At 41.6% G+C, this 19863-nt stretch overlaps 1 protein-coding gene and 1 long non-coding RNA gene across 8 annotated transcripts in view; one reads left to right on the top strand and one right to left on the bottom strand.

Moving 5' to 3' along the window:
- The window catches only part of ITPR1 (inositol 1,4,5-trisphosphate receptor type 1), a 330414-nt gene that overhangs the window by 157785 nt on the left and 152766 nt on the right, over positions 1-19863 (top strand). For 5 of the 7 annotated variants that reach the window (XM_058726158.1, XM_058726156.1, XM_058726157.1 and 2 more), the window contains 12 exons: positions 1275-1433; positions 3549-3721; positions 4929-5048; positions 6565-6759; positions 9350-9601; positions 10517-10658; positions 11758-11911; positions 12911-13098; positions 16224-16362; positions 17036-17094; positions 19214-19375; positions 19466-19636. In XM_058726158.1, coding sequence (XP_058582141.1) covers positions 1275-1433; positions 3549-3721; positions 4929-5048; positions 6565-6759; positions 9350-9601; positions 10517-10658; positions 11758-11911; positions 12911-13098; positions 16224-16362; positions 17036-17094; positions 19214-19375; positions 19466-19636 — 1914 coding nt within the window. Of the gene's footprint in view, positions 1-1274; positions 1434-3548; positions 3722-4928; positions 5049-6564; positions 6760-9349; positions 9602-10516; positions 10659-11757; positions 11912-12910; positions 13099-16223; positions 16363-17035; positions 17095-19209; positions 19376-19465; positions 19637-19863 lie in introns of all 7 variants that reach the window. The other 2 variants (XM_058726155.1, XM_058726153.1) reach the window with 1 other exon arrangement.
- LOC131509869 (uncharacterized) lies at positions 6570-18573 on the bottom strand. The gene is made up of 2 exons (XR_009260743.1): positions 18223-18573; positions 6570-6796 (listed from the first exon to the last, which is right to left on the bottom strand). It is a non-coding gene; the product is annotated as an uncharacterized LOC131509869 (long non-coding RNA).

Below are 19863 nucleotides of genomic sequence, written 5' to 3'. Positions count from 1 at the left end.
TGAGAGAGAGAGAGAGAGAGAGAGAGAGAGGGAGGGAGGGAGAATCTGAAGCAGTCTCTAGGCTCTGAGCTGATGGCACAGAGCCCGATGCAGGGCTCGAAGTCACTAAATGCGAGATCATGACCTAAGCCGAAGCTGGATACTTAACCAACTGAGCCACCCAGGCTTTTATAGCTCAGTTAAATTGACAACACACTTGTTGAGTCAGCATGTAACAATTCACCTGTTAGGAACTCCAAGAAGAGTTCAGTTGACAACTGCATTTTCATCAAAAATAATAAGTGCCATGTGTTCTTAATGTTATTTCATAGGACTGGAAAATTTGGAGGATTTGGTAAACTCAGGCCTGTATAAGCTCTTACAGGGACTTCCATAAATCAACACAAGATCTTACCACAAAGAATGAGTAATGGCTTACAGGACATATAGATGCTATTATCTGGTATAAATTTAAGTAAGCTGGTGTAAAGATAAATTGTAGGGAGGTAAGTGACAAGGGTAGGTGAAGTGCACAGAAATGCATACTATATAGTTCTCTAAAGCTGTCAGAGATGGGGGTGTACGCTTGGCATAGAAATTCCTGGCCACTAAAACCCAAAGAAAAATATATTAGTTACTACTCCTACAGTTCTCCATAGGAACTTGGGATTTGAGAACACTTTTTCCTGTTGGTTGATGAAAGACAAAATTTATTAACACTTCATCATGTTTCAGCATGGTTTTCTAGTCCAAGAAGAAATTATGTTCAGCTGTTTCAGGTGATGACCTCCCAGATTAGATTGGCTCAATGCCAATGCTCATTTCCACAATAACAATTCCTTGAGGGGCCAAAATGATCAGATTCCGTGGCAGAAGCCTTTGCTGAGCACTATATTTATGCAACTGACAGTTTTTAATCTTTTATCCTTAGCACTCCCTTGTGAGCTGGGTAGTGTTCTTTCTGTTTTACTCCTGAGAAAACCAAAGGTTACCTTGACTGTGTTCTATACCACTAGGGAATAATGCAGGTGAATGATTTCAGCCTAGAATCTGCTGATTGCAGAGTCCACACTCTTAACCACAGCCCTACACACTGTACTGGGAAGTGTTTGAGGACCAGTTAGGTCCAGGTGGACTGTGATGAGTGGGTGTACAATTTTCAGGTTACTGACATTGATGTAGAGAGAGTGGCCTATATAGTGCTGCCTCCCAGGAGGTTCTATTAGTTTGTGACAGAGGACTAGCCATTAACACACTAAATGGTGACGGTGTTTATTCTTCCTTCTCACAACCAGATCTTCAAATTGTTACAAGCCCCGTTCACAGACTGTGGCGATGGCCCAATGCTGCGGCTCGAGGAGCTTGGGGACCAGCGGCATGCTCCTTTCAGACATATCTGTCGGCTCTGCTACAGGGTCCTGAGACACTCTCAGCAAGACTACAGGAAAAACCAGGTTGGGATTTAGGATTGATGGGAAGTGATAGGCAGTTTTGTCCCTGAAGTTCACTTACTTGCCTCATGAGTTCTAAGTGTTAAATCTGTAATTACTTAATGGCTAGAGAATAGTTCATTAGGTTTGTGTGCAGAAAGGAAATAGATATTTTGCAAGCCTGAGAAGAAGATACATTCTAGAGTCCTTAAGAAGGATACCCAAGAAGTCCCCTTCTGCAGCCACCTTTCAGTGAGATTTTTTTTTTTATACTGTTAGTACATTTCTAGTATTTTTTATGGCACGTTATCTTAAAAATCAGGGAAATGATTGCATGTGTATATATTAAAGCAAGAGTGGAATCTTCTTGCTCCCTTCCATATCTTCCATCTGTGCTGGTAACTTTATCTTGGTTGTGGCTCATGTTTTATGGTATTCTAAATTCTTATCTGTGTCATGACACTGTATATAGTGTCCTCATGAGATAAACGTTCTAACCTCTCTGGGGTCTCCCATCAATTTGCCATTGTAAGGAAACCTAGAAACTGTGTTGCCACACTTAGTAGTTCTCGGCTGGGAGTAATTTTGTCCCCCAGGAAATACTTGGCAATATCTGGAGACCTTTTTGAGTGTCACAACTTGGGTGGGACGGGGCGAGGGGGCATCTGGTGGGTAGAAGCCACGGATGCTATTGAATATCCAATAATGCACAAGACATCCCCCAACAACAAACAGTTACCCAACCCAGAAAGTCAGTAGTGCTGAGGCTGAGAAGTCTTGTACTGCATTGAATTAGTGTAGGTGCACAGATGATGCTTATCATAACCTTGACTCCTCCTCTCTGCATTGTGTTACAAAAGACTTTTGTTTGTAAACTTTGGACTGCTACCACATCTGGCCTTTAAATTTAAACTTCTCTCTGTAATGAAAATTGTTCTGTTCTGTCATGAAGAAAGTGTTAAACTTCAGCAGTGCTCTCAAGTATTAGATATAACCTTGTTAGCAAGTATAAGCTTTTGACTTAGCCTTTGCTATTATCTAAATAGAAGGTATCATATACCTATGATGCTTTGTTCATTAGCCTGGACAGGTTGCCTTTGGGTGCTCTGGTTACTTTAATTCTGCTAGTGCATTAAAACCATACTCAAATAGTGCCAAAGAGATTTTTGTTCTGTTCCTCTCTGCCATCTTCCAATGAGGATACATCAGAGCCTCTAGAGTGTACTAGCACATTTTGCTTGTACATGAAAAGGCCAAACCAGTCCCACCTGTTGCTGCTACATTGAATGTCTTTGCTTGTTGTTATGGATTGTCTGCCACCCAGCAGCAGTCTGTCCCTGAAGGCTGATTAATTACCAAACATGCATCCTTACTGAGTATGGGCTGAAAAGTGGCCAGTGTCCACTGTAAACACCCTGAGTAGTTTTTAGGATTTGGGAATTAATTTTGAAACATTAAACCAAGTTTCAAGTGCCGTTTAAACTTTGAGTCTGTCTTAGGCAGGAAACGTCTCTGAATAGAAACAAATACCGACAAGAGATTTCCCTGACTTCTCATATATTTTTTATGGAATGTCATGTCTGCTCCCCAAAGAGAGAAGCCAGCGATGTTTTTATGTGTTCTGTGAATATGATTGGCTGGCTTAGGTATTCCTCACTTGATTCTGCTCCCCATTGACTATGCAAATGTATTTTCACCCCAGATAAAGAAAACAAAATAGGGTGGTACTGTTCTAAATATCTAGGTAGGCTTAAGTATGTTTATTCAGCAGCACAGAGCAATAAGGCACAGTTAAGTCCTCTTGAATTAGCAATAAAATCACAGCTGAAAAACAGCTTTTGACCTTTTAGAAAAATAAGTCACCGCATTAATATTTATACTGTGCATTTGATAAAATGCCCATCTGTACATACAGGGTAATTTGCTTAATTACATTTGTGTGGCGGGTTTAGTAAAACCAAGGGTGTGAGGGAGTTTGCAGCTGTTGACCTAGATGAGAAAGTTGTAGAAAGTTACCTCACTAGGATTTCCCTTATGAACAGTCCTTCTCGCCAGGGAAGGTTGCTGCTTTGCTTAGTTTGGGGTTAACCTTAAAATCTTCTGTTCTCCCCGCTTGATCTCCCTTTTCATCCTTAAAAGGAGTACATAGCCAAGCAGTTTGGCTTTATGCAGAAGCAGATTGGCTATGATGTGTTGGCCGAAGACACCATCACCGCCCTTCTTCACAATAACCGAAAACTCCTGGAAAAACACATCACCGCTGCTGAGATCGACACGTTTGTCAGTCTGGTGCGAAAGAACAGGGAGCCCAGGTGAGGTGGAAGTGGGTCTGATCCACCGAAGGTGTCTGTGCCTTGAAGATGCAGGCATTGAGCTAGTCAGGGTGCTTTTGGCGAGGTTTCCTTTGGAGGGCTGCCGGTGACAGATTTCGGTTAGGCTGGTCTGGAGAGGCTCTTGGGTGAGTAGTGGAAAGAACACGGTACTGGGATAGACCCGTAGTGGAATCCTAGTTCTGCACTTGGCCATCTGGGTGACTTTCTCTTTCTGCTTGAGCTTTAATTTTCTTCTATGCTAAATGGGTGTTTATGAAAATTGAACGAGAATAAATACACGTGAAGTGCCTGGCACTTGGTAGATGCACAGGAAATCACAGTGATGGCCATTTATTCACAGTTTAGCACCCCCTAATTATCACTTAGAACACCTCCCCCAAGTGTCATCAGTAAGAGTCTTTTGCAAACTTAGTTGTCACTTGAGTGTTTCTATTTTACATTACAGTTCTGTCATTTCTCATTCACATAGATCTCCCCCCCCCTTTCCTCTTTTCTTCTCCTCATTAAGATCTACAGCATTTCAGAAGCAGTGGAAAGTAGTTTATAATATAGGTATGGTGAATGGTCACACTGAGACACAATGAGAGCTGATAGTGTTGTTATAAAGTGACTCCTCCCACCCCATAAAGATGAAGAATGTTCCATGGAGCATTCTTATGTTCAGGGAGTCAACTAAATAAGCACTTGACATGTATTATTGCATTTAATCCTCAGGACAGTCCTACAAGGTTTTACGTTACCCTCTCCTGAAGATGAGAAAAGTGAGGTTAAGACATATTCCCATGTAACACTGCATATCAGAATATCACTAATGAGAACAGGGATTCCAACTTGGGCCCTCAGGCCTCAGAGCCTTTCCTCACCTCTCTGGTCCTCCTCCATCTCCACCATTTCTTCCTTATGCAAATGTCTTCCTTGTCTTGTTTGTTTCATTTTAATCTCATCATCTGTTCATCTGCCCTGGCCCTTGCCATCTTTTTTCTTTTTCTCCTTTCTTGATTTCTTCTCTTCGCGCAACTGGGTTTCTGCTGGTGCTGTAGACACTGGCACTAAAACCTAAAATGTCTCTAGTTTCTTGTGTTGAAGATACGTTGGGTCTGTCCGCTTGAGGAGGAGTCTGGCTCCGAGAGCCAAACCTCTACTGTGGCTACAGAAAACATTTCGTTTGCTTTCTCTTTCTCCATAGATTCTTAGATTACCTCTCCGACCTCTGTGTTTCCATGAACAAATCGATCCCGGTGACCCAGGAACTGATATGTAAAGCTGTGCTGAATCCAACCAATGCCGACATCCTGATTGAGACCAAGTGAGTGGGGGCTATTGGGGTTAAAGATACAGACGAGGAAGGGATTTAGATGGAGAATGTGTGGTCTAGTGGATGTCTGCACTCTAGGATAATAGAACTTAACACTTTGATTTCTTTAGACTTGGTCTGAAGTCAGATGAGCTGGCATGGGATCTTGCTTATGCAAAGGTCTTTGATAGGGGAATTCAGTTTACCTTTAGAGTGGCCTCCTCTGTATATAGGTATCACTTTGCACACTGGTTTATTTATTTATTTTTGAATATATTTATTTTTTTAATACATTTTTTTAAGTTTTATTTTGAGAAAGGCAAGCAGGGGAGGGGCAGAGTGAGAGAGGGAGAATCCCAAGAAGGCTCCACACTGTCAGCACAGAGCCTGATGTGGGACTTGAACTCACAAAATTGTGAAATCATGACCTGAGCTGAAATCAGCAGATACTTAGCCATCTGACCCACCCATGTGCCCCTTGCACATTGGCTTAAAAATAATGTGAATTCACCAGAGACCATTTTGCACATACTTGATTTAATGTTAAGAGTTTAAAGTTCTTTGGGTAGGATCACCAGTTTTAAAAGTTAAAGGAGATAATTCAATGGTGATGTTAGGTCACTGTAGGAAAGAGCTTTTTAATTATCACTGTTGAAAATGTGTTTAGTGGTACATAAAAATTTTGGTAATAGTAGTGATTGATTTTTTATCAGGGGAACAGTTTTCCTGATAAGTACAGTACTAGTAATAGGGCCAGTGTTTAGAAACCAAAACAAAACCCAAAACTGAATTATGCCCTGAGCTCTAGTCGGGTTTGTTTGTTTGTTGCTTTTTTTGTTTAGTTGTTTTTTTGTTTTTTTTTGCTTCTCATAACTTAATTTTGGGTTTGGGCTAATGCAACCTCTCAGCATTTTGGCATTTGGGCCTGAATAACTGTTAATCATGATGGACTATCTGTGTGTTTAGCAGCATCCTTGGCTTCTACCCACTAGATGCTCATTGTACCCCTCCCACTCAGTTGGGACAAACAAAAATGTTAAAATGTTTGCAGACATTGCCCAGTGTCTCCTGGGGAGGGTGCAGGGCAGACAAAATCACCTGCTTGAGCACCACTGGAATAAAGTATATGAAGAGTTTGGCTCTTTGTGATTTTGCCATTGAGGGGCAAAAAAAAAAAAGGTTATCTATGTGTTTTTATGCTAAAAGTTTTTTATGTTTTTTTTTAATTTTTTTTTTTAATTTTGAGAGACAGAGCCTGAGTGGAGGAGGGGCAGAAAGAGACAGGGAGACACAGAATCGAAGCAGGCTGCAGGCTCTGAGCTGTCAGCACACAACCCAATGCGGGGCTCAAACCCACAAACTGCGAGATCATGACCTGACCCAAAGTCGGCCGCCTCACCAGCTAAGCCACCCAGGCACCCCTATGCTGAAAGTGAAGCTAGATTTCAATATATTGCTAGAGTTGATCTTAGATTAGCAAGTATTGCTAACATAAGGAGTTTTCACTACTCCTCCTCTTATTTTCCAGGCTGGTTCTTTCTCGTTTTGAATTTGAGGGTGTTTCTACTGGAGAGAATGCTCTGGAAGCAGGAGAAGACGAGGAAGAGGTGTGGCTCTTTTGGAGGGACAGCAGCAAGGAGATTCGCAGCAAAAGTGTCCGGGAACTGGCCCAAGATGCCAAAGAAGGGCAGAAGGAGGACCGCGATGTTCTCAGCTACTACAGGTGATGGGGAGTCCCGCTGGGCTCAGTTCAGGCTGCCCTGGAGGGAATTGATGAGGAATTTACTGCTTGCTTATTGATTGCTCCACATAATCACATGTTGTCACCTATCTAGCAAAAGATGTAGATTTTAGGATTTGGGCGTGTAAGGTTTCATTGGTACTTAGGTAGTAAATTGATTCCTGGACGTGGCCAAGTAGGGAAAACAGTGAGTGCTTGCATCGGCCCCTCATTACTATTTGTCCTTAACAGAATAATAGCATACAGGCGCATATCATGTGGTCACATTGCTTGTGTTCAAATCCTGACCTTTCTACTTATTAGGTTTTTTTGCCTTTGGCCAAGTCATATACCTCTTCATGCCCCAGCTCCTTTATCTGCAAAATAGAGACAGTAGTGCCAACCTCATAGAATTTTGCAGACAGAGCTAGAATATGAATACGTGTATTCATACATGTGTGTATGTTTATACACACACATAACATATATGTCTTTCTATATCTGTACAAATATTTTTTTTGAGCGTGGGAGCAAGTACAAGTTGGGGAGGGGCAGAGAAAGAGGGAGGGGAGAGAGAATCCCAAGCAGGCTCTGCACCATCAGCACAGAGTTTCACGTGGGGTTCAAACTCACAAACCATGAGATCACGACCTGAGCCTAAGTTAAGAGTAGGATGGTTAACCGACTGAGCCACCCAGGTGCCCCTGTACAAATACAGAATAAAACCATGAGTCCCATCCCCATCTGTACTTCCAGTTCCTTTCTCACACCATAGTGTTGTTATAGCCTTCACCTTTCCGTATTGATAACTTACTCTTGAGAGAAACCTGGCTGGCCTTTTACCTGGTGTGCATCCTTGTTTGCTCACTCTCCACCTCTGCCGGTTACCTCATCTGGCCCTAGGGTCTCCCGGGTCCCAGCTTTAAGATCTGCTGGCCCTGCCACCTCAAGGGAAGGCAGTGGAAAGGAAATGAAGGGGCAAGAGAGCCAAGGAAAACTTTTCAAAGAATAGAGAAGCAAAGATGGAAAAGTGCTTAGGGCATTTTTTAACAAGTAAAACTTTGCAGCTACAGTGCCCTTTGATAGCTCCTGTGTTCTCTTCCCTCCCATTCATGCATGTAGTGTATACTCTCCTACATTCTCTGTGTTTGTTTTACTACATTTGTATGTATTCATAAAAAATATATAGCATTTTGCCAGTTCTTAGGACTGTATGTAAATGGTACTGTACTTGTCTCATTTATCCTGTATTGTTTCTGAAATGTGCTCATGTTAATGGTGGTAGATCTGTTTCTCTAATTTCGACTTCTGGATGGCATTCCCTTTTATTATGCCATGTTTTCATTGCTCTTGGATATTCCATCATATGCCACAATTTAGTTTTTCATGTCAGGGGACCTCCTTATTTAAAAGGTATGCGTATGAGTGAGAGTTTGTCTTTCCTATTAGGAGTGGAATTGTTGAATTGGCAAGTTTCACTGAGCGATCCTAGATTGGGTATTGTGGTGCACACTCACACCAGTTGTGAGAACTTTGTTTCTCCTGGTGTTTGCTACCTGTGAATATTGTGATGCTTTTTACTCTTTGGTAATTTTATAAGCATGAAATAGAATCATATTTTAATCTGTATCCACTGAAATCTAGTGAGATTGAGAACATTTTCAACTCATGGTTATCAATAATAAATAGGATTTTGGATTCAGAAGTCAGTATTGGCCACATTGGAAGCTTATAGCTTTTTGATTTCACATTACAAGTTGTTTTTTCTTTTAATGTCTGATGTATCTTCTCCTGAGGGTGAATGGGAAAGGGTACTTCTATGGTCCAGTTCAGAAGGTGACAAAGATCACATGTAGTTGGATGAGGAAGAAAACAAAACAGTTTGAGGAGTCCCCTACTTTGCACAACATGTTTTTCATGTAGAAGTCAAAGAGTAGGCTGAAATGAGATAAGATCCAAAGAGGATGATAAAATTTCTATGAGATTCAGTATGGGAGATGATGTTTAACATTTTCTACATGGTCTTTAATGTACTGTATAAAAAAACAGCTGAGGAAATAGACAACCATTTTAAATATAACATTTCCCCCCCTTTTTTTCATAAAACAAACAAGGACAAAATGGAATCAAGTAGTCACATAATTACTCCAACTCAGCAGGGTGGACTTGTATGACTGGTGGTAAAGCCTGAACAGTTTCTTCATTTCCTTGGTACACAGGCAATTTAAGGGTGTCGATGTATAAGATCAGGTGGCCAAATGTCACTCCTGTGAAAGTTGGGGATATTCAAATGGTCTTGCTGTGTGTTGCCATTCATCCTCAATAATTTCTCTTGTTTTAAATGTTTTATTACATATTTTGAGAAAGAGAGACAGAGTGTGAGCAGGGGAGGGGCAGAGAGAGAGGGAGACACAGAATCCGAAGCAGGCTACGGACTCTGAGCTGTCACTACAGAGCCTAACATGCGGCTTGAACTCACGGGCTGTGAGATGATGGACCTGAGCCAAAGTTGGACGTTTAACTGACAGTGCCACCAAGGCACCCCTATGCTCAATGATTTCTGATTTCTTCACATAACTTTTCTTTTCTTCAGGTATCAGTTGAACCTTTTTGCTAGGATGTGTCTAGACCGCCAGTACCTGGCCATCAATGAAATATCAGGCCAGCTGGATGTAGATCTCATTCTCCGCTGCATGTCTGATGAGAACCTGCCCTATGACCTGAGGGCATCCTTCTGCCGCCTCATGCTTCATATGCACGTGGACCGAGATCCCCAGGAACAAGTCACTCCCGTGAAATATGCCCGCCTCTGGTCTGAGATTCCCTCGGAGATCGCCATTGATGAGTGAGCCTGCTGCTTTAAAACCTCATTAATGTTTTGTGTCACTGTAGACCACTTATGGTCAAGTTCAGTCTAGTTAAAGCATAGATGAAAGGTGAAGTGTATTTTTTTTTCAAGAATGCAAAAGATGGCATACTTCTATTTTTTGTCTTGTCTTTTTTTTTGTAATTCAACAAATATTTGTCTCTGTGTCAGCCTTAACTAATGTATCAGTGAACAAACCAAAACACTATCTGTACACTAGATGGGGAGAAAAGATATAAACAAGATAAATGATTACATGTCTTAGTGATACTTGCTAAGGAGGAGAAATAAATTAAGGACAGAGGGTAGGAGAGGGGATTTTGGGGAGGGGATGTTGGCTTTGTGGCTGAGCAGCTGGGGAAGGCTCAACAGGGAAGATATTGAACTTTTTTTTTGTTAAATTTTTTTAAATGTTTATTTTTGACAGAGAGAGTGTGAGCAAGGGAAGGGAAGAGAGAGAGGGAGACACAGAATCTGAAGCAGACTCAGAATCTGAAGCAGACTCCAGGCTCTGAGCTGTCAGCACAGAGCCTGATAGAGGGCTCCAACTCACGAACCGCAAGATCATGATCTCAACCGAAGTCAGACGCTTAACCGAGCCACCCAGGGGCCCCAGGATCTTCAACTTTTATTTCATTTTCTTTGTGTTTTTTTCCCAATATTTATTTATTTTGGAGAGTGAGAGAGACAGAGTGCAAACGGGGGAGGGGCAGAGAGAGGGAGGCACAGAATCCAAAGCAGGTTCCATCCAGGCTCTGGAGCTGTCAGCACAGAGCCCAATGCAGGACTTGAACCCATGAACCATGAGATTGTGACCTGAGCTGAAGTCAGGCTCTTAACCCACTGAGCCACCCAGGCGCCCCTGATTTCCTTTTCTTTCTCTTTTCCTTTTAGCTATGATAGTAGCGGAGCTTCCAAAGATGAAATTAAGGAGAGGTTTGCTCAGACCATGGAATTTGTGGAGGAGTATTTAAGAGATGTGGTTTGTCAGAGGTTTCCTTTCTCTGATAAGGAGAAAAATAAGCTTACATTTGAGGTAATTCATGATGAAATAATCTATATGTTTTACCTGCTTTTCATTGGTCATTTTTCTCTGGGATAAATAGAAAATATTTTAGCATGTGGTGATTTCTGTGATGATACTCCGGTTTTGTAATAAAAGGGAATTGAGCTCAATTTTGTTCCACAAGAAAATAGAACGAATACCAGTCGCTTGACTTACTGGTAGTTATGCTGGTAGAATAAATATCCAGAGTTAATTGAATCACATAAAATGATAGAACATTACGTATACTCTGTACGTGATCTTAAAAACAACAGGAAAGAAACAGACTATGCTTGGGATCCATCATAGATTAATCATTTGAGGGACACAAATCCTTATTACCTTTGACTTAAAATGTTTCTTTTTGAGACCAGTTTTCCTTTTGAGGAGTCTATTTCCAAGGATGGCAATATTGTTTTCTGTGTCCTGTTGGGCTGCAACGTGGCTTGCCCTGCAGTATCTTTTTTATTTATTTATTTATTTATTTATTTATTTATTTATTTATTTTTAATTTTTAAATTTTTTAAAAAAAATTACATCCAAATTAGTTAGCATATAGTGCAACAATGATTTCAGGAGTAGATTCTTTAGTGCCCCTTACCCATTTATCCCATCCTCTCCCTCCCAAAACCTCTCCCGTAACCCTTAGTTTGTTCTCCATATTTATGAGTCTCTTCTGTTTTGTCCCCCTCCCTGTTTTTATATTATTTTTATTTCCCTTCCCCTATGTTCATCTGTTTTGTCTCTTAAAGTCCCCATATGAGTGAAGTCATATGATTTTTGTCTTTCTCTGACTAATTTCACTTAGCATAGTATCCTCCAGTTCCATCCACACTCCACAGATGATTATGTCAGTTTTTTATCAACTAGTTATTAAAACAGATCAGTAGCTTTGCAGGTTTTTGTTTCTTATTTTTTCTCCTTAGAAAACAAAGTGGAATTTGATCAGAAATGCAAGCAAAATATATGTCTCCTCTTACCATAAGAAGGGTCAGAATCAGACATTTATAAATTAGCATAAAACGGAACTAAAGGATGCAGTTGACCTAATACCATCTCTCTCTCACTCTCTCTCATTTTAATATAATAGGTTGTAAATTTAGCTAGGAATCTCATCTACTTTGGTTTCTACAACTTCTCTGACCTTCTACGATTGACCAAAATTCTCCTGGCCATACTGGACTGTGTGCATGTGACGACCATCTTTCCCATTAGTAAGATGGCGAAAGGAGAAGAGAATAAAGGTAAGAATGTCATGGCAAAGTGGAGAAGTGATATTTGCTGGCACCTGCACACCCGGGACATGCCCTCCCAGCCTCTTCTGTTACTACTCTTGTCATGTTTCCCTGTGATGTCCTGTCCTTTTCTTCTTGACTTTTTATTGTGGACGTTTTGAACAAAAAAGCTGAAAGAATAGCACAGCCGATACCAATACATATGGGTCCTTGATTATTCACATTTTGCTCTGTTTCCTTCATATATGAGTCTATCTGTATTTCTCCTTAGGAAATTTTGCAAAACCACTTGAAAGTTACCTAACAAATTGAATGCTTATCTCTTAAGAACACATGTCCTATCCTTGTCTTCAATGTATCATGAGGCATTCAATGATGATATTAGTATATGATGAAATAAAATCCTGGCTTGTATCTGAGTATTGTATTTCCAGTCTGTGAATAGATAACTCCGCTTTTATATGTTTATTTTTTCTTCTGCTTTAGGTACCTACTATGTACTCACATACGGATAATTGTTGACCTTGTCTCTATAGCTAGAACAGAAAAATACTGTGTTAGATCCTGTGCTCAATCATTTCACATATATTTCACTATTTCATCCTCTGAGCTCCTTTAGTCTCATTTTATAGATGAAAAAACTGAGCCTCAGAGGTAATCCTGCGTACTTGAGATCAGTGTTTGTAGCAGCACTCAATTTGTGCCTCGTTAGCTCCTGTGCCCTTAATTTTGTGGGTAGCAACAAGCATGTGCTAGGTGACCAGTAAAATTTGGCAGGCGAATTAATATACCAGAGTGCTCCTTTATGGATTTCAAAGCCCATCTGTTTTCCACTACTCTTTTTTCCCCGTATTTTTGATGGGTATTAACCCTTTCCAGTTCCTTGGATCCTGAGAACGTGTTGGGACAGATTTGTTAAATATGTTTAGAGTCGTGCTCCTTGTCAGGTGCCTCAGAGTACTCTCCCGGAGTGTTGTCATGACTGGGGTCTGTCCTGGCTCTTCCTAGGAAGTAATGTAATGCGGTCCATCCATGGGGTTGGAGAGCTGATGACCCAGGTGGTGCTCCGCGGAGGAGGCTTTTTACCCATGACTCCTATGGCTGCTGCCCCTGAAGGCAACGTGAAGCAGACAGAGCCAGAGAAGGAGGATATCATGGTCATGGACACCAAGTTGAAGATCATTGAAATACTCCAGGTAACCGTCTCAGCCAGAGGTGGTGGGGACAGAATGTACTTCATAGGGCTACCATTTTGGATTGTGTCCCTCCTTTTATAAAGCCCTAGACTTTCTGGGAAGAGAGTGGAGGCAAATTCTTAGCTCATTGTTAAGTGCCATTTATGAACCAGCTGTCTTCATCCTTTTGTCATCTCATACCCCTCCCCAGTGTGCCCTTTTCCTGCCAGCCATGACACAACTTCCTCTAGTTACCTTAGCTTTCCATCACCATTGGCCTCTAGGTCTGCACCCAAGATGCTCCCTTTGCTTAGAACTCACATAGGTATTCTTCTCCATAAAGACAGATTTCTTGCTTATTTATTGCTCACAACTCAGCTTGAGGTTCCATTAACTGCCTCCCTGCCTTTTTCATTCATTCATTAATTCTTTCATTCATTCAGTATTTATTGAAATTGATTCTGTGCCAAGTACTTTTAAGCATTTGAGATCCGGGGCTGAACAGCATATATTAATTTCCTGTTTCTAAAGAGCCTACATATTGGTAAGAGTCAGAGGCATATTAAACAACAGGTATGCTATGTCAGATAGTGGTAAGTGGTAAGGATGCTAAAATATAAGAGGGTCAGGATGGTTTGGAGGCCACCGGAAGGTGGGGCCAGGGATATTTCTTTCAATGGGGTTGTCAGACAGGGCCTCTCTAGTAAGGGAACATGATCAGAGACCTGAATGAAGTGAGGAACCTAATATATGAGTATCTAGGAAAATTCTCTGAGGCAGAGGGAATAACAGTGAGAAGACCCTGAGGTGGGAGTACACTTGGCAAATTTTGGAATAGGTTGGGTTCAAGAGGGAATGGAAGAAGATGAATCAGGGAGAGTAAGTACAAAACTCTTTGAGGAGATTTGGTATAAAGATGTATAGAGAAGTGGGGAAGTGACTGAAGGGTGATTGTTGGTGACAGGAAGTTTTTGTTGTAATAAGTTTTAAGTTGGGAGATTATAGCAAGTTTGTATCCTGAATGGAATGGTCAGGTAGAGAGGGACAAGTTGTTGACACAGGAGAGAGAGGATAATTGTAGGAGTAAACTCCCTACATGGGCAAAATGAGGTCCGGGAGCCAGTCTCCTGAAGATAGGGTTTGATCTTAGCTATGAAAACCCTCCTGATCTCATGACATTCTGTGTTTTCCTCTTTCTGTTCATACTTCGTTTTTATTCATCAACAGAATTATTTGTTCCTTAGTGAATAGAAAACTGTTACCACTTCTTTCTCCCATGCTGCCTAATCCCAACCCCAGAACATGTAGTAGATGGTTATAAATGTTTGTAGACTTAATTTGTCTCTTGAGTCTGAATCACATTGTATCAGTAGTTTGAAAACATCTATTAGAGTCCTCAAATATTTAAGGCTGTAGAGAATGACTTGGGAAGAAACCTCATTGAACTTATGCCTGAACAAAAGTTGTGGAGGACTTTTAGGCCATGGATTATGTATCCCTCTACTTTCTGCCCCATCCCTGCTCGCACCCTGTCTTTCTCAAAGAAAAAAAAAAAAAAAAAAAAAGAAGTGATGTGTTGTAAAACTTGATGATACCTTGAGGTCCTCTCACTGTAGCCATCTGAGAACAGACAGCAGTTGGTTGGTGGATTCATTGTTTCATCAAATGCTTACTGACCCTCTCCCATATGCAAGGTGCTTTGCCGGGCACTGGCAGGAATGCACAGATGATTTGGACAGGGACTGTATCCACCAGAGATTATATAGTCTAAGAGGAAAATAAGATGTGATGAAGCTGTGTCTTCATGCAAATAAAACTGTGAGGAAAATGTTCTCTTGGGACACAAGGGTGGGTCATGGGATCTCATTTGGTAAGCACCAGAGAAGGTTTTTACAGAAGAGGTAGGATCTTAACTCTCCTTTTAACCCTGAAAAGGATTTATAGTATAGAAACAAGGGGACCTTCTCAAGTCCCCTTGAACTTGGAGCATGTCAGACCAGAGCATGACATCACATGGACCAGTAACAACTCTCCTTGGGCAAGGACATAGAGTGTATGGAGCTTGTCAGAAATAAGATTGGAAAGGAGGAGCAGACCAGGTTCTAGAGCACTCTGGGTGCCTAAGCACTCCGGGTGCCTAAAGCGCCAGGATTTTATTTAGTGGTGAGCCTTTGAGAGTTTTTATGTAGGGGACTGACCTAAGAATAGGCCCCTTTGGGAGCTGGATCTGGTATGGCAAGGCAGGAGATTATGAAGATGTGAGCAAGGATAAATGATAGGAAAGATCCAGGAGACTTGGTAGAGGTGGAGCCAACAGGACATCGTCACTGATGAGATGTGTGTATCAGAGAGGGAGGGTTAGATTGACTGAGGTTGATTCAGGATGAGAGAACCCAGGCAGGACTGACATTGTTAGTTTTATACAATACTGAGTTGGAGACTCTGGAAAGAAACCAAATGGGGTATCCAGTAGTAAGTAGGAAACCATGACCCAAGACCTTGGAAGGCAAGCCTAGGTAGTATAGTCTGGGAGAAGTGTCTGTCCTGGGATTGAGGAAGGTCACCAGGGTCTTGAACTTTGATTTTCTATTCTTTTCTTTTTTTTTTCTCAATACTTATTTATTTTTTGAGAGCGAGAGAGACAGAGTGCAAGCAGGGGAGAGGCAGAGAGAATGAAGAAGGAACCCAAGAGTTAGTATATAAATCAAAGGAAACCATCAGAAATGAAAAAGACAAAACCAAGCTAATTTCTAGTAGTAAAAACATTTTTCTCTCTTAATTTTTTAAAAGCAAAGTGGCCAACATCACCGTTCTCATAGACCAGAGTTGGGATTTAATAGTTGCAAAAAATAATGTTTTATAGAGGATGGAGTAAGTAGTGAGTGATTAATTGTTCTGATTATTAAATTAATTATCGGGATGCTGAAGTTTAGATGCAGAGGTGCTGCAGACAGATTTGATAGACCCCATGGCAGTCTGTTGTTGAAGTAACTGTTGAAGTCTAAGCCAAATATTTGGTTCCCTTAATGCTTAAGGTAATTGATGCAGCAGATACCAGACCCAGCCAGAGTGCGGTGGGTTGGCACAGTGTTACAGGTGGTATGCTAATGTAACCAATCTGTTTCCATTTCCACTTGAATCTTTAGTTTATTTTGAATGTGAGGTTGGATTATAGGATCTCCTGCCTCCTGTGTATATTTAAGCGAGAATTTGATGAAAGCAATTCCCAGACTTCAGAAACATCCTCCGGAGGCAGCAGCCAAGAGGGGCCAAGTAACGTACCAGGTTAGTGATTTCAGAATGGGATTTCAGCCATAGAATGGGATGTGGGACTAATAAAAGCTGGGGATTCAAACAGTACACACTACAAAAGGTAAAATATGAATATTTTGAATATTACTGTAATTTAGAACAAAATCCTGGGAGTTACCCTTTTTGGGCAGAGGAATAATTAAAAGAGTTCGGATCTCTTTTGGGTTAGGTTTTCTTTTCTTCCATCTTGGAGTGTCTTAATCATAGGACCACTTAGGGTTCTAGTGTTGTGGTTACAGAAATGCCAAAAAAACAAAACATAACCCTCTAAGAAAATAGCGTCCACCAGCAGCTTTTACTCATGATGGAAGTTTTCCCCTGCCCAGGAAATAGTGGTGAAGAATAAGGGGTAGTAGACATAATCCCACCTATCAAGGCCTGAGCTTCCTTGGCACAAGGTCATCACTCTGCTCTACTAAGGGGATCACGAGTGGGTAGGAAATTGGCAGAAATGTGGAACATCGCACACCGGAGCTGCTGGACAGTGTGATCTGAGTTGATGTGGCTTCACAGGTTTGCAGTATAAGATTCTGGAAGACTTGAGGTTAACCTATGGGCAGGGGCAAGTCTATTTTTGGGAAAGTTCACCAACATCCTGTTTTTCTAGACCTTTCTGCACCTGAAGCTGTGTTCTCTAAATTTTCAGGTACTCTTGACTTTGAACATATTGAAGAGCAAGCAGAAGGCATCTTTGGAGGAAGGAAAGTATATTTTCAGTGTTCAGTTTTGTGGGTGGTTCTGGTTGGGAAGCTTCTTTCATATAGCTTTGAAAGGCTCTTTCCTTCATTCTTCTAGGAAATGCTTAGTCTTTGGGTTTAGGTTATTTTACGGCTATCTTTGTAACTTTTAGTGCTCAGGTCAGAATGATACTAGGCTCTGGGTGTGTGTGTGTGTGTGTGTGTGTGTGTGTGTGTGTGTGTGTGTGTTTCCTGCCTAGGATAGAAAGAATGTAAGTAGGTTTCCCCAAATACACATATGCTAGGATTTCTTTAATGGTGAAAAATAGGGATGAAGGAAAAAAGGAGATTGAAAACAGAGTGAGGTTAACAAGATCATGTCCTTCTGCTGCTGATGGACCGACATTTTTATCCGTTGGCTCTTTAGAGCCCATGCAACAACAACAGCAACAAAAATATACCTGTCCCTAACATTGAATTAATGTATGATTTCCTTTTTTAAAAGAGTGGGTTACTCATTGTTGATTTAAAACATTATTAGGAGATCTAAATACCTATCAGGTTTGAATAGCTGTAAGCTTATATAAATACCTTATGCACCTAGTTCTTTTAACATATACCCTTGATTCAGTTATCTATTGCTGTATAATAAACTACTCCAGCAATTTAATGGATTAAAAAAAATAAGCCTTTTATTGCTTCTCACAATTCAATGGCTTGACTGGAGCTAAGCTGGCTATTTCGTCTGCTGGTCACTGTTCAGTGTATTGTAAAACTGTGGTGGGCTGGTGACTGGGGCTAGTACATCCAAGGTGCTTTACTCACATTTCTGGTTCTCTAAGGTTGGGACATCTCTTTCTCCCTCCCTTCCTCTCTCTCTCCGCATGACCGTCTTAGGCTTCTTCACAGCGTGGTGACTGGCTCTAAGAGCAAAGTTCCCAACAGGATAGGCCAACAGTGTACAACACTAATTAAGCCTCTGCTTGTAGCATGTTGCTGATGTCCTATTGGTCAAAGCAAGTCACATGGCTGAGCCCACTGTCAATGTGGGAGGAGCCTACATAAGGGTCTATTTTGTTGGGGGCCACCAATGTTAATGTTCTACCCCAGCACTTAATGTAAAGCCTTTGAATTTTGAGTTAGTCATATTACTTACTGTGATGAAAGATCTTGTTTTTCAGAAACAGAGTGTGTTGAGTTCAGTATAATGACACTCCTTTGTGCTGTCTTGTATCTCACCTTTCCTGGTATTGACACAGCAGTGACACTGTCTTCACTTCTCTTTTGAAGGATGTAGCACAAATAGAGTATTTTCCTGGGAGATACTCTCTGCTTTTCCTGCTAGCCTGCACACATGAAGGTTCCTTAGATGGTGAACACAATATAGGCACTGATGTAATAATTGAATGGCAGTGCTCAGTTCTGCAGTAGAATGCCATTTGATCCAGTACATGGTCATTAATTCTTTCTTTACGGAAATAACACGCAGTTATCACAGATACTGAGATAATCCCTGACCATTTGCTTATTAATCCCAGTTTGAAGAACACTCTTCAAAGTGTGGTCTTCAGACTGCTTGCTACCAGTTTGTGACATGGTAAGTCCAGATCATGGGAGTAATCATTTTGGGTACTTCTATGGCAGCTAGACCCTGCCACAGCCTCCAAGTGCCTGATCAGTGGGCCTGGTATAGACTAAGACATCAGTTAGCTGTAAAGTAAAAGTAAAAGAAGCTGGTGCTTTACCACAGGTGTTTTGGTAGGTGCTGAGTTACAGCCTCTTAAATAAAAAATAAAACTTCTCATTACAAGAAACACAGCGGTGTGCCATTCTCAAACCATAGATGAGACCCTGCAGAAGAACACTCACAGAGTTGGAAATATGGATAAAAAGTCAATTCCTGTCACTGGGGGAAGGTAGGGACTTTGGCTTAGAATTTGACAGTTGTGACCTCCTCATAGTCTGCTCGCAGTCCAGTTGAAGTTAAAACAAGATTGTGTTATTACAGGAACTTACTAAAACTCAAGTCACCCAGGGTTGACCACGGGGTTAGAACTCTGGTTAACGTGTGTCTGGGTCCAAGTGCGTGAGAGAAGGGTGCTTGTGGCTCATTTGTCCTTTCCCCTTCTGTGCACTCCTGTAGTGAGGAGAACACACCGCTGGACTTGGACGACCATGGTGGCAGAACCTTCCTCCGAGTCTTGCTGCATTTGACAATGCACGACTACCCACCCTTGGTGTCAGGGGCCCTGCAGCTCCTCTTTCGGCACTTCAGTCAGAGGCAGGAGGTCCTGCAGGCCTTCAAACAGGTAGTGTGTGTGTGTGTGGGGGGGGGGCGGTATCGTCGTCGTCAGCTGCCCAGGAGGCCATGGTGACATGGGCATGTTGCGTTTGCTCAGGTTCAGCTGCTTGTTACCAGCCAAGATGTGGACAACTACAAACAGATCAAACAAGACTTGGACCAGCTGAGATCCATCGTGGAAAAGTCGGAGCTTTGGGTGTACAAAGGGCAGGGCCCTGATGAGGCCATGGATGGTGTCTCTGGTGAAATCGAACACAAGAAAACAGAGGTGGGTGAGACCCAGGTCACGCTGCCGGAGGAGGTGGATAGGCTCCTCAAACAAGTGAATATCCTACTCTGGTTTCACATAAAAGTGTATATTATGGGATGAGCTTTATTCTCAAGAGATCTGCATGTTGAGTAGCCAAAGTAACAGCCATTCTCCTAGGCAATAAGCTGCAGGATGGAAGGGTAGCTACCTCGCCTGTGTAACTTTGGACCACAGGGAAAATACTT

This window comes from Neofelis nebulosa, chromosome 4, assembly GCF_028018385.1.
Source record: "Neofelis nebulosa isolate mNeoNeb1 chromosome 4, mNeoNeb1.pri, whole genome shotgun sequence".
Lineage (NCBI taxonomy): Eukaryota > Metazoa > Chordata > Mammalia > Carnivora > Felidae > Neofelis > Neofelis nebulosa.
The sequence above is the reverse complement of the archived record's forward strand: the minus strand, read 5'-3'. Positions and strand labels throughout refer to the sequence as shown.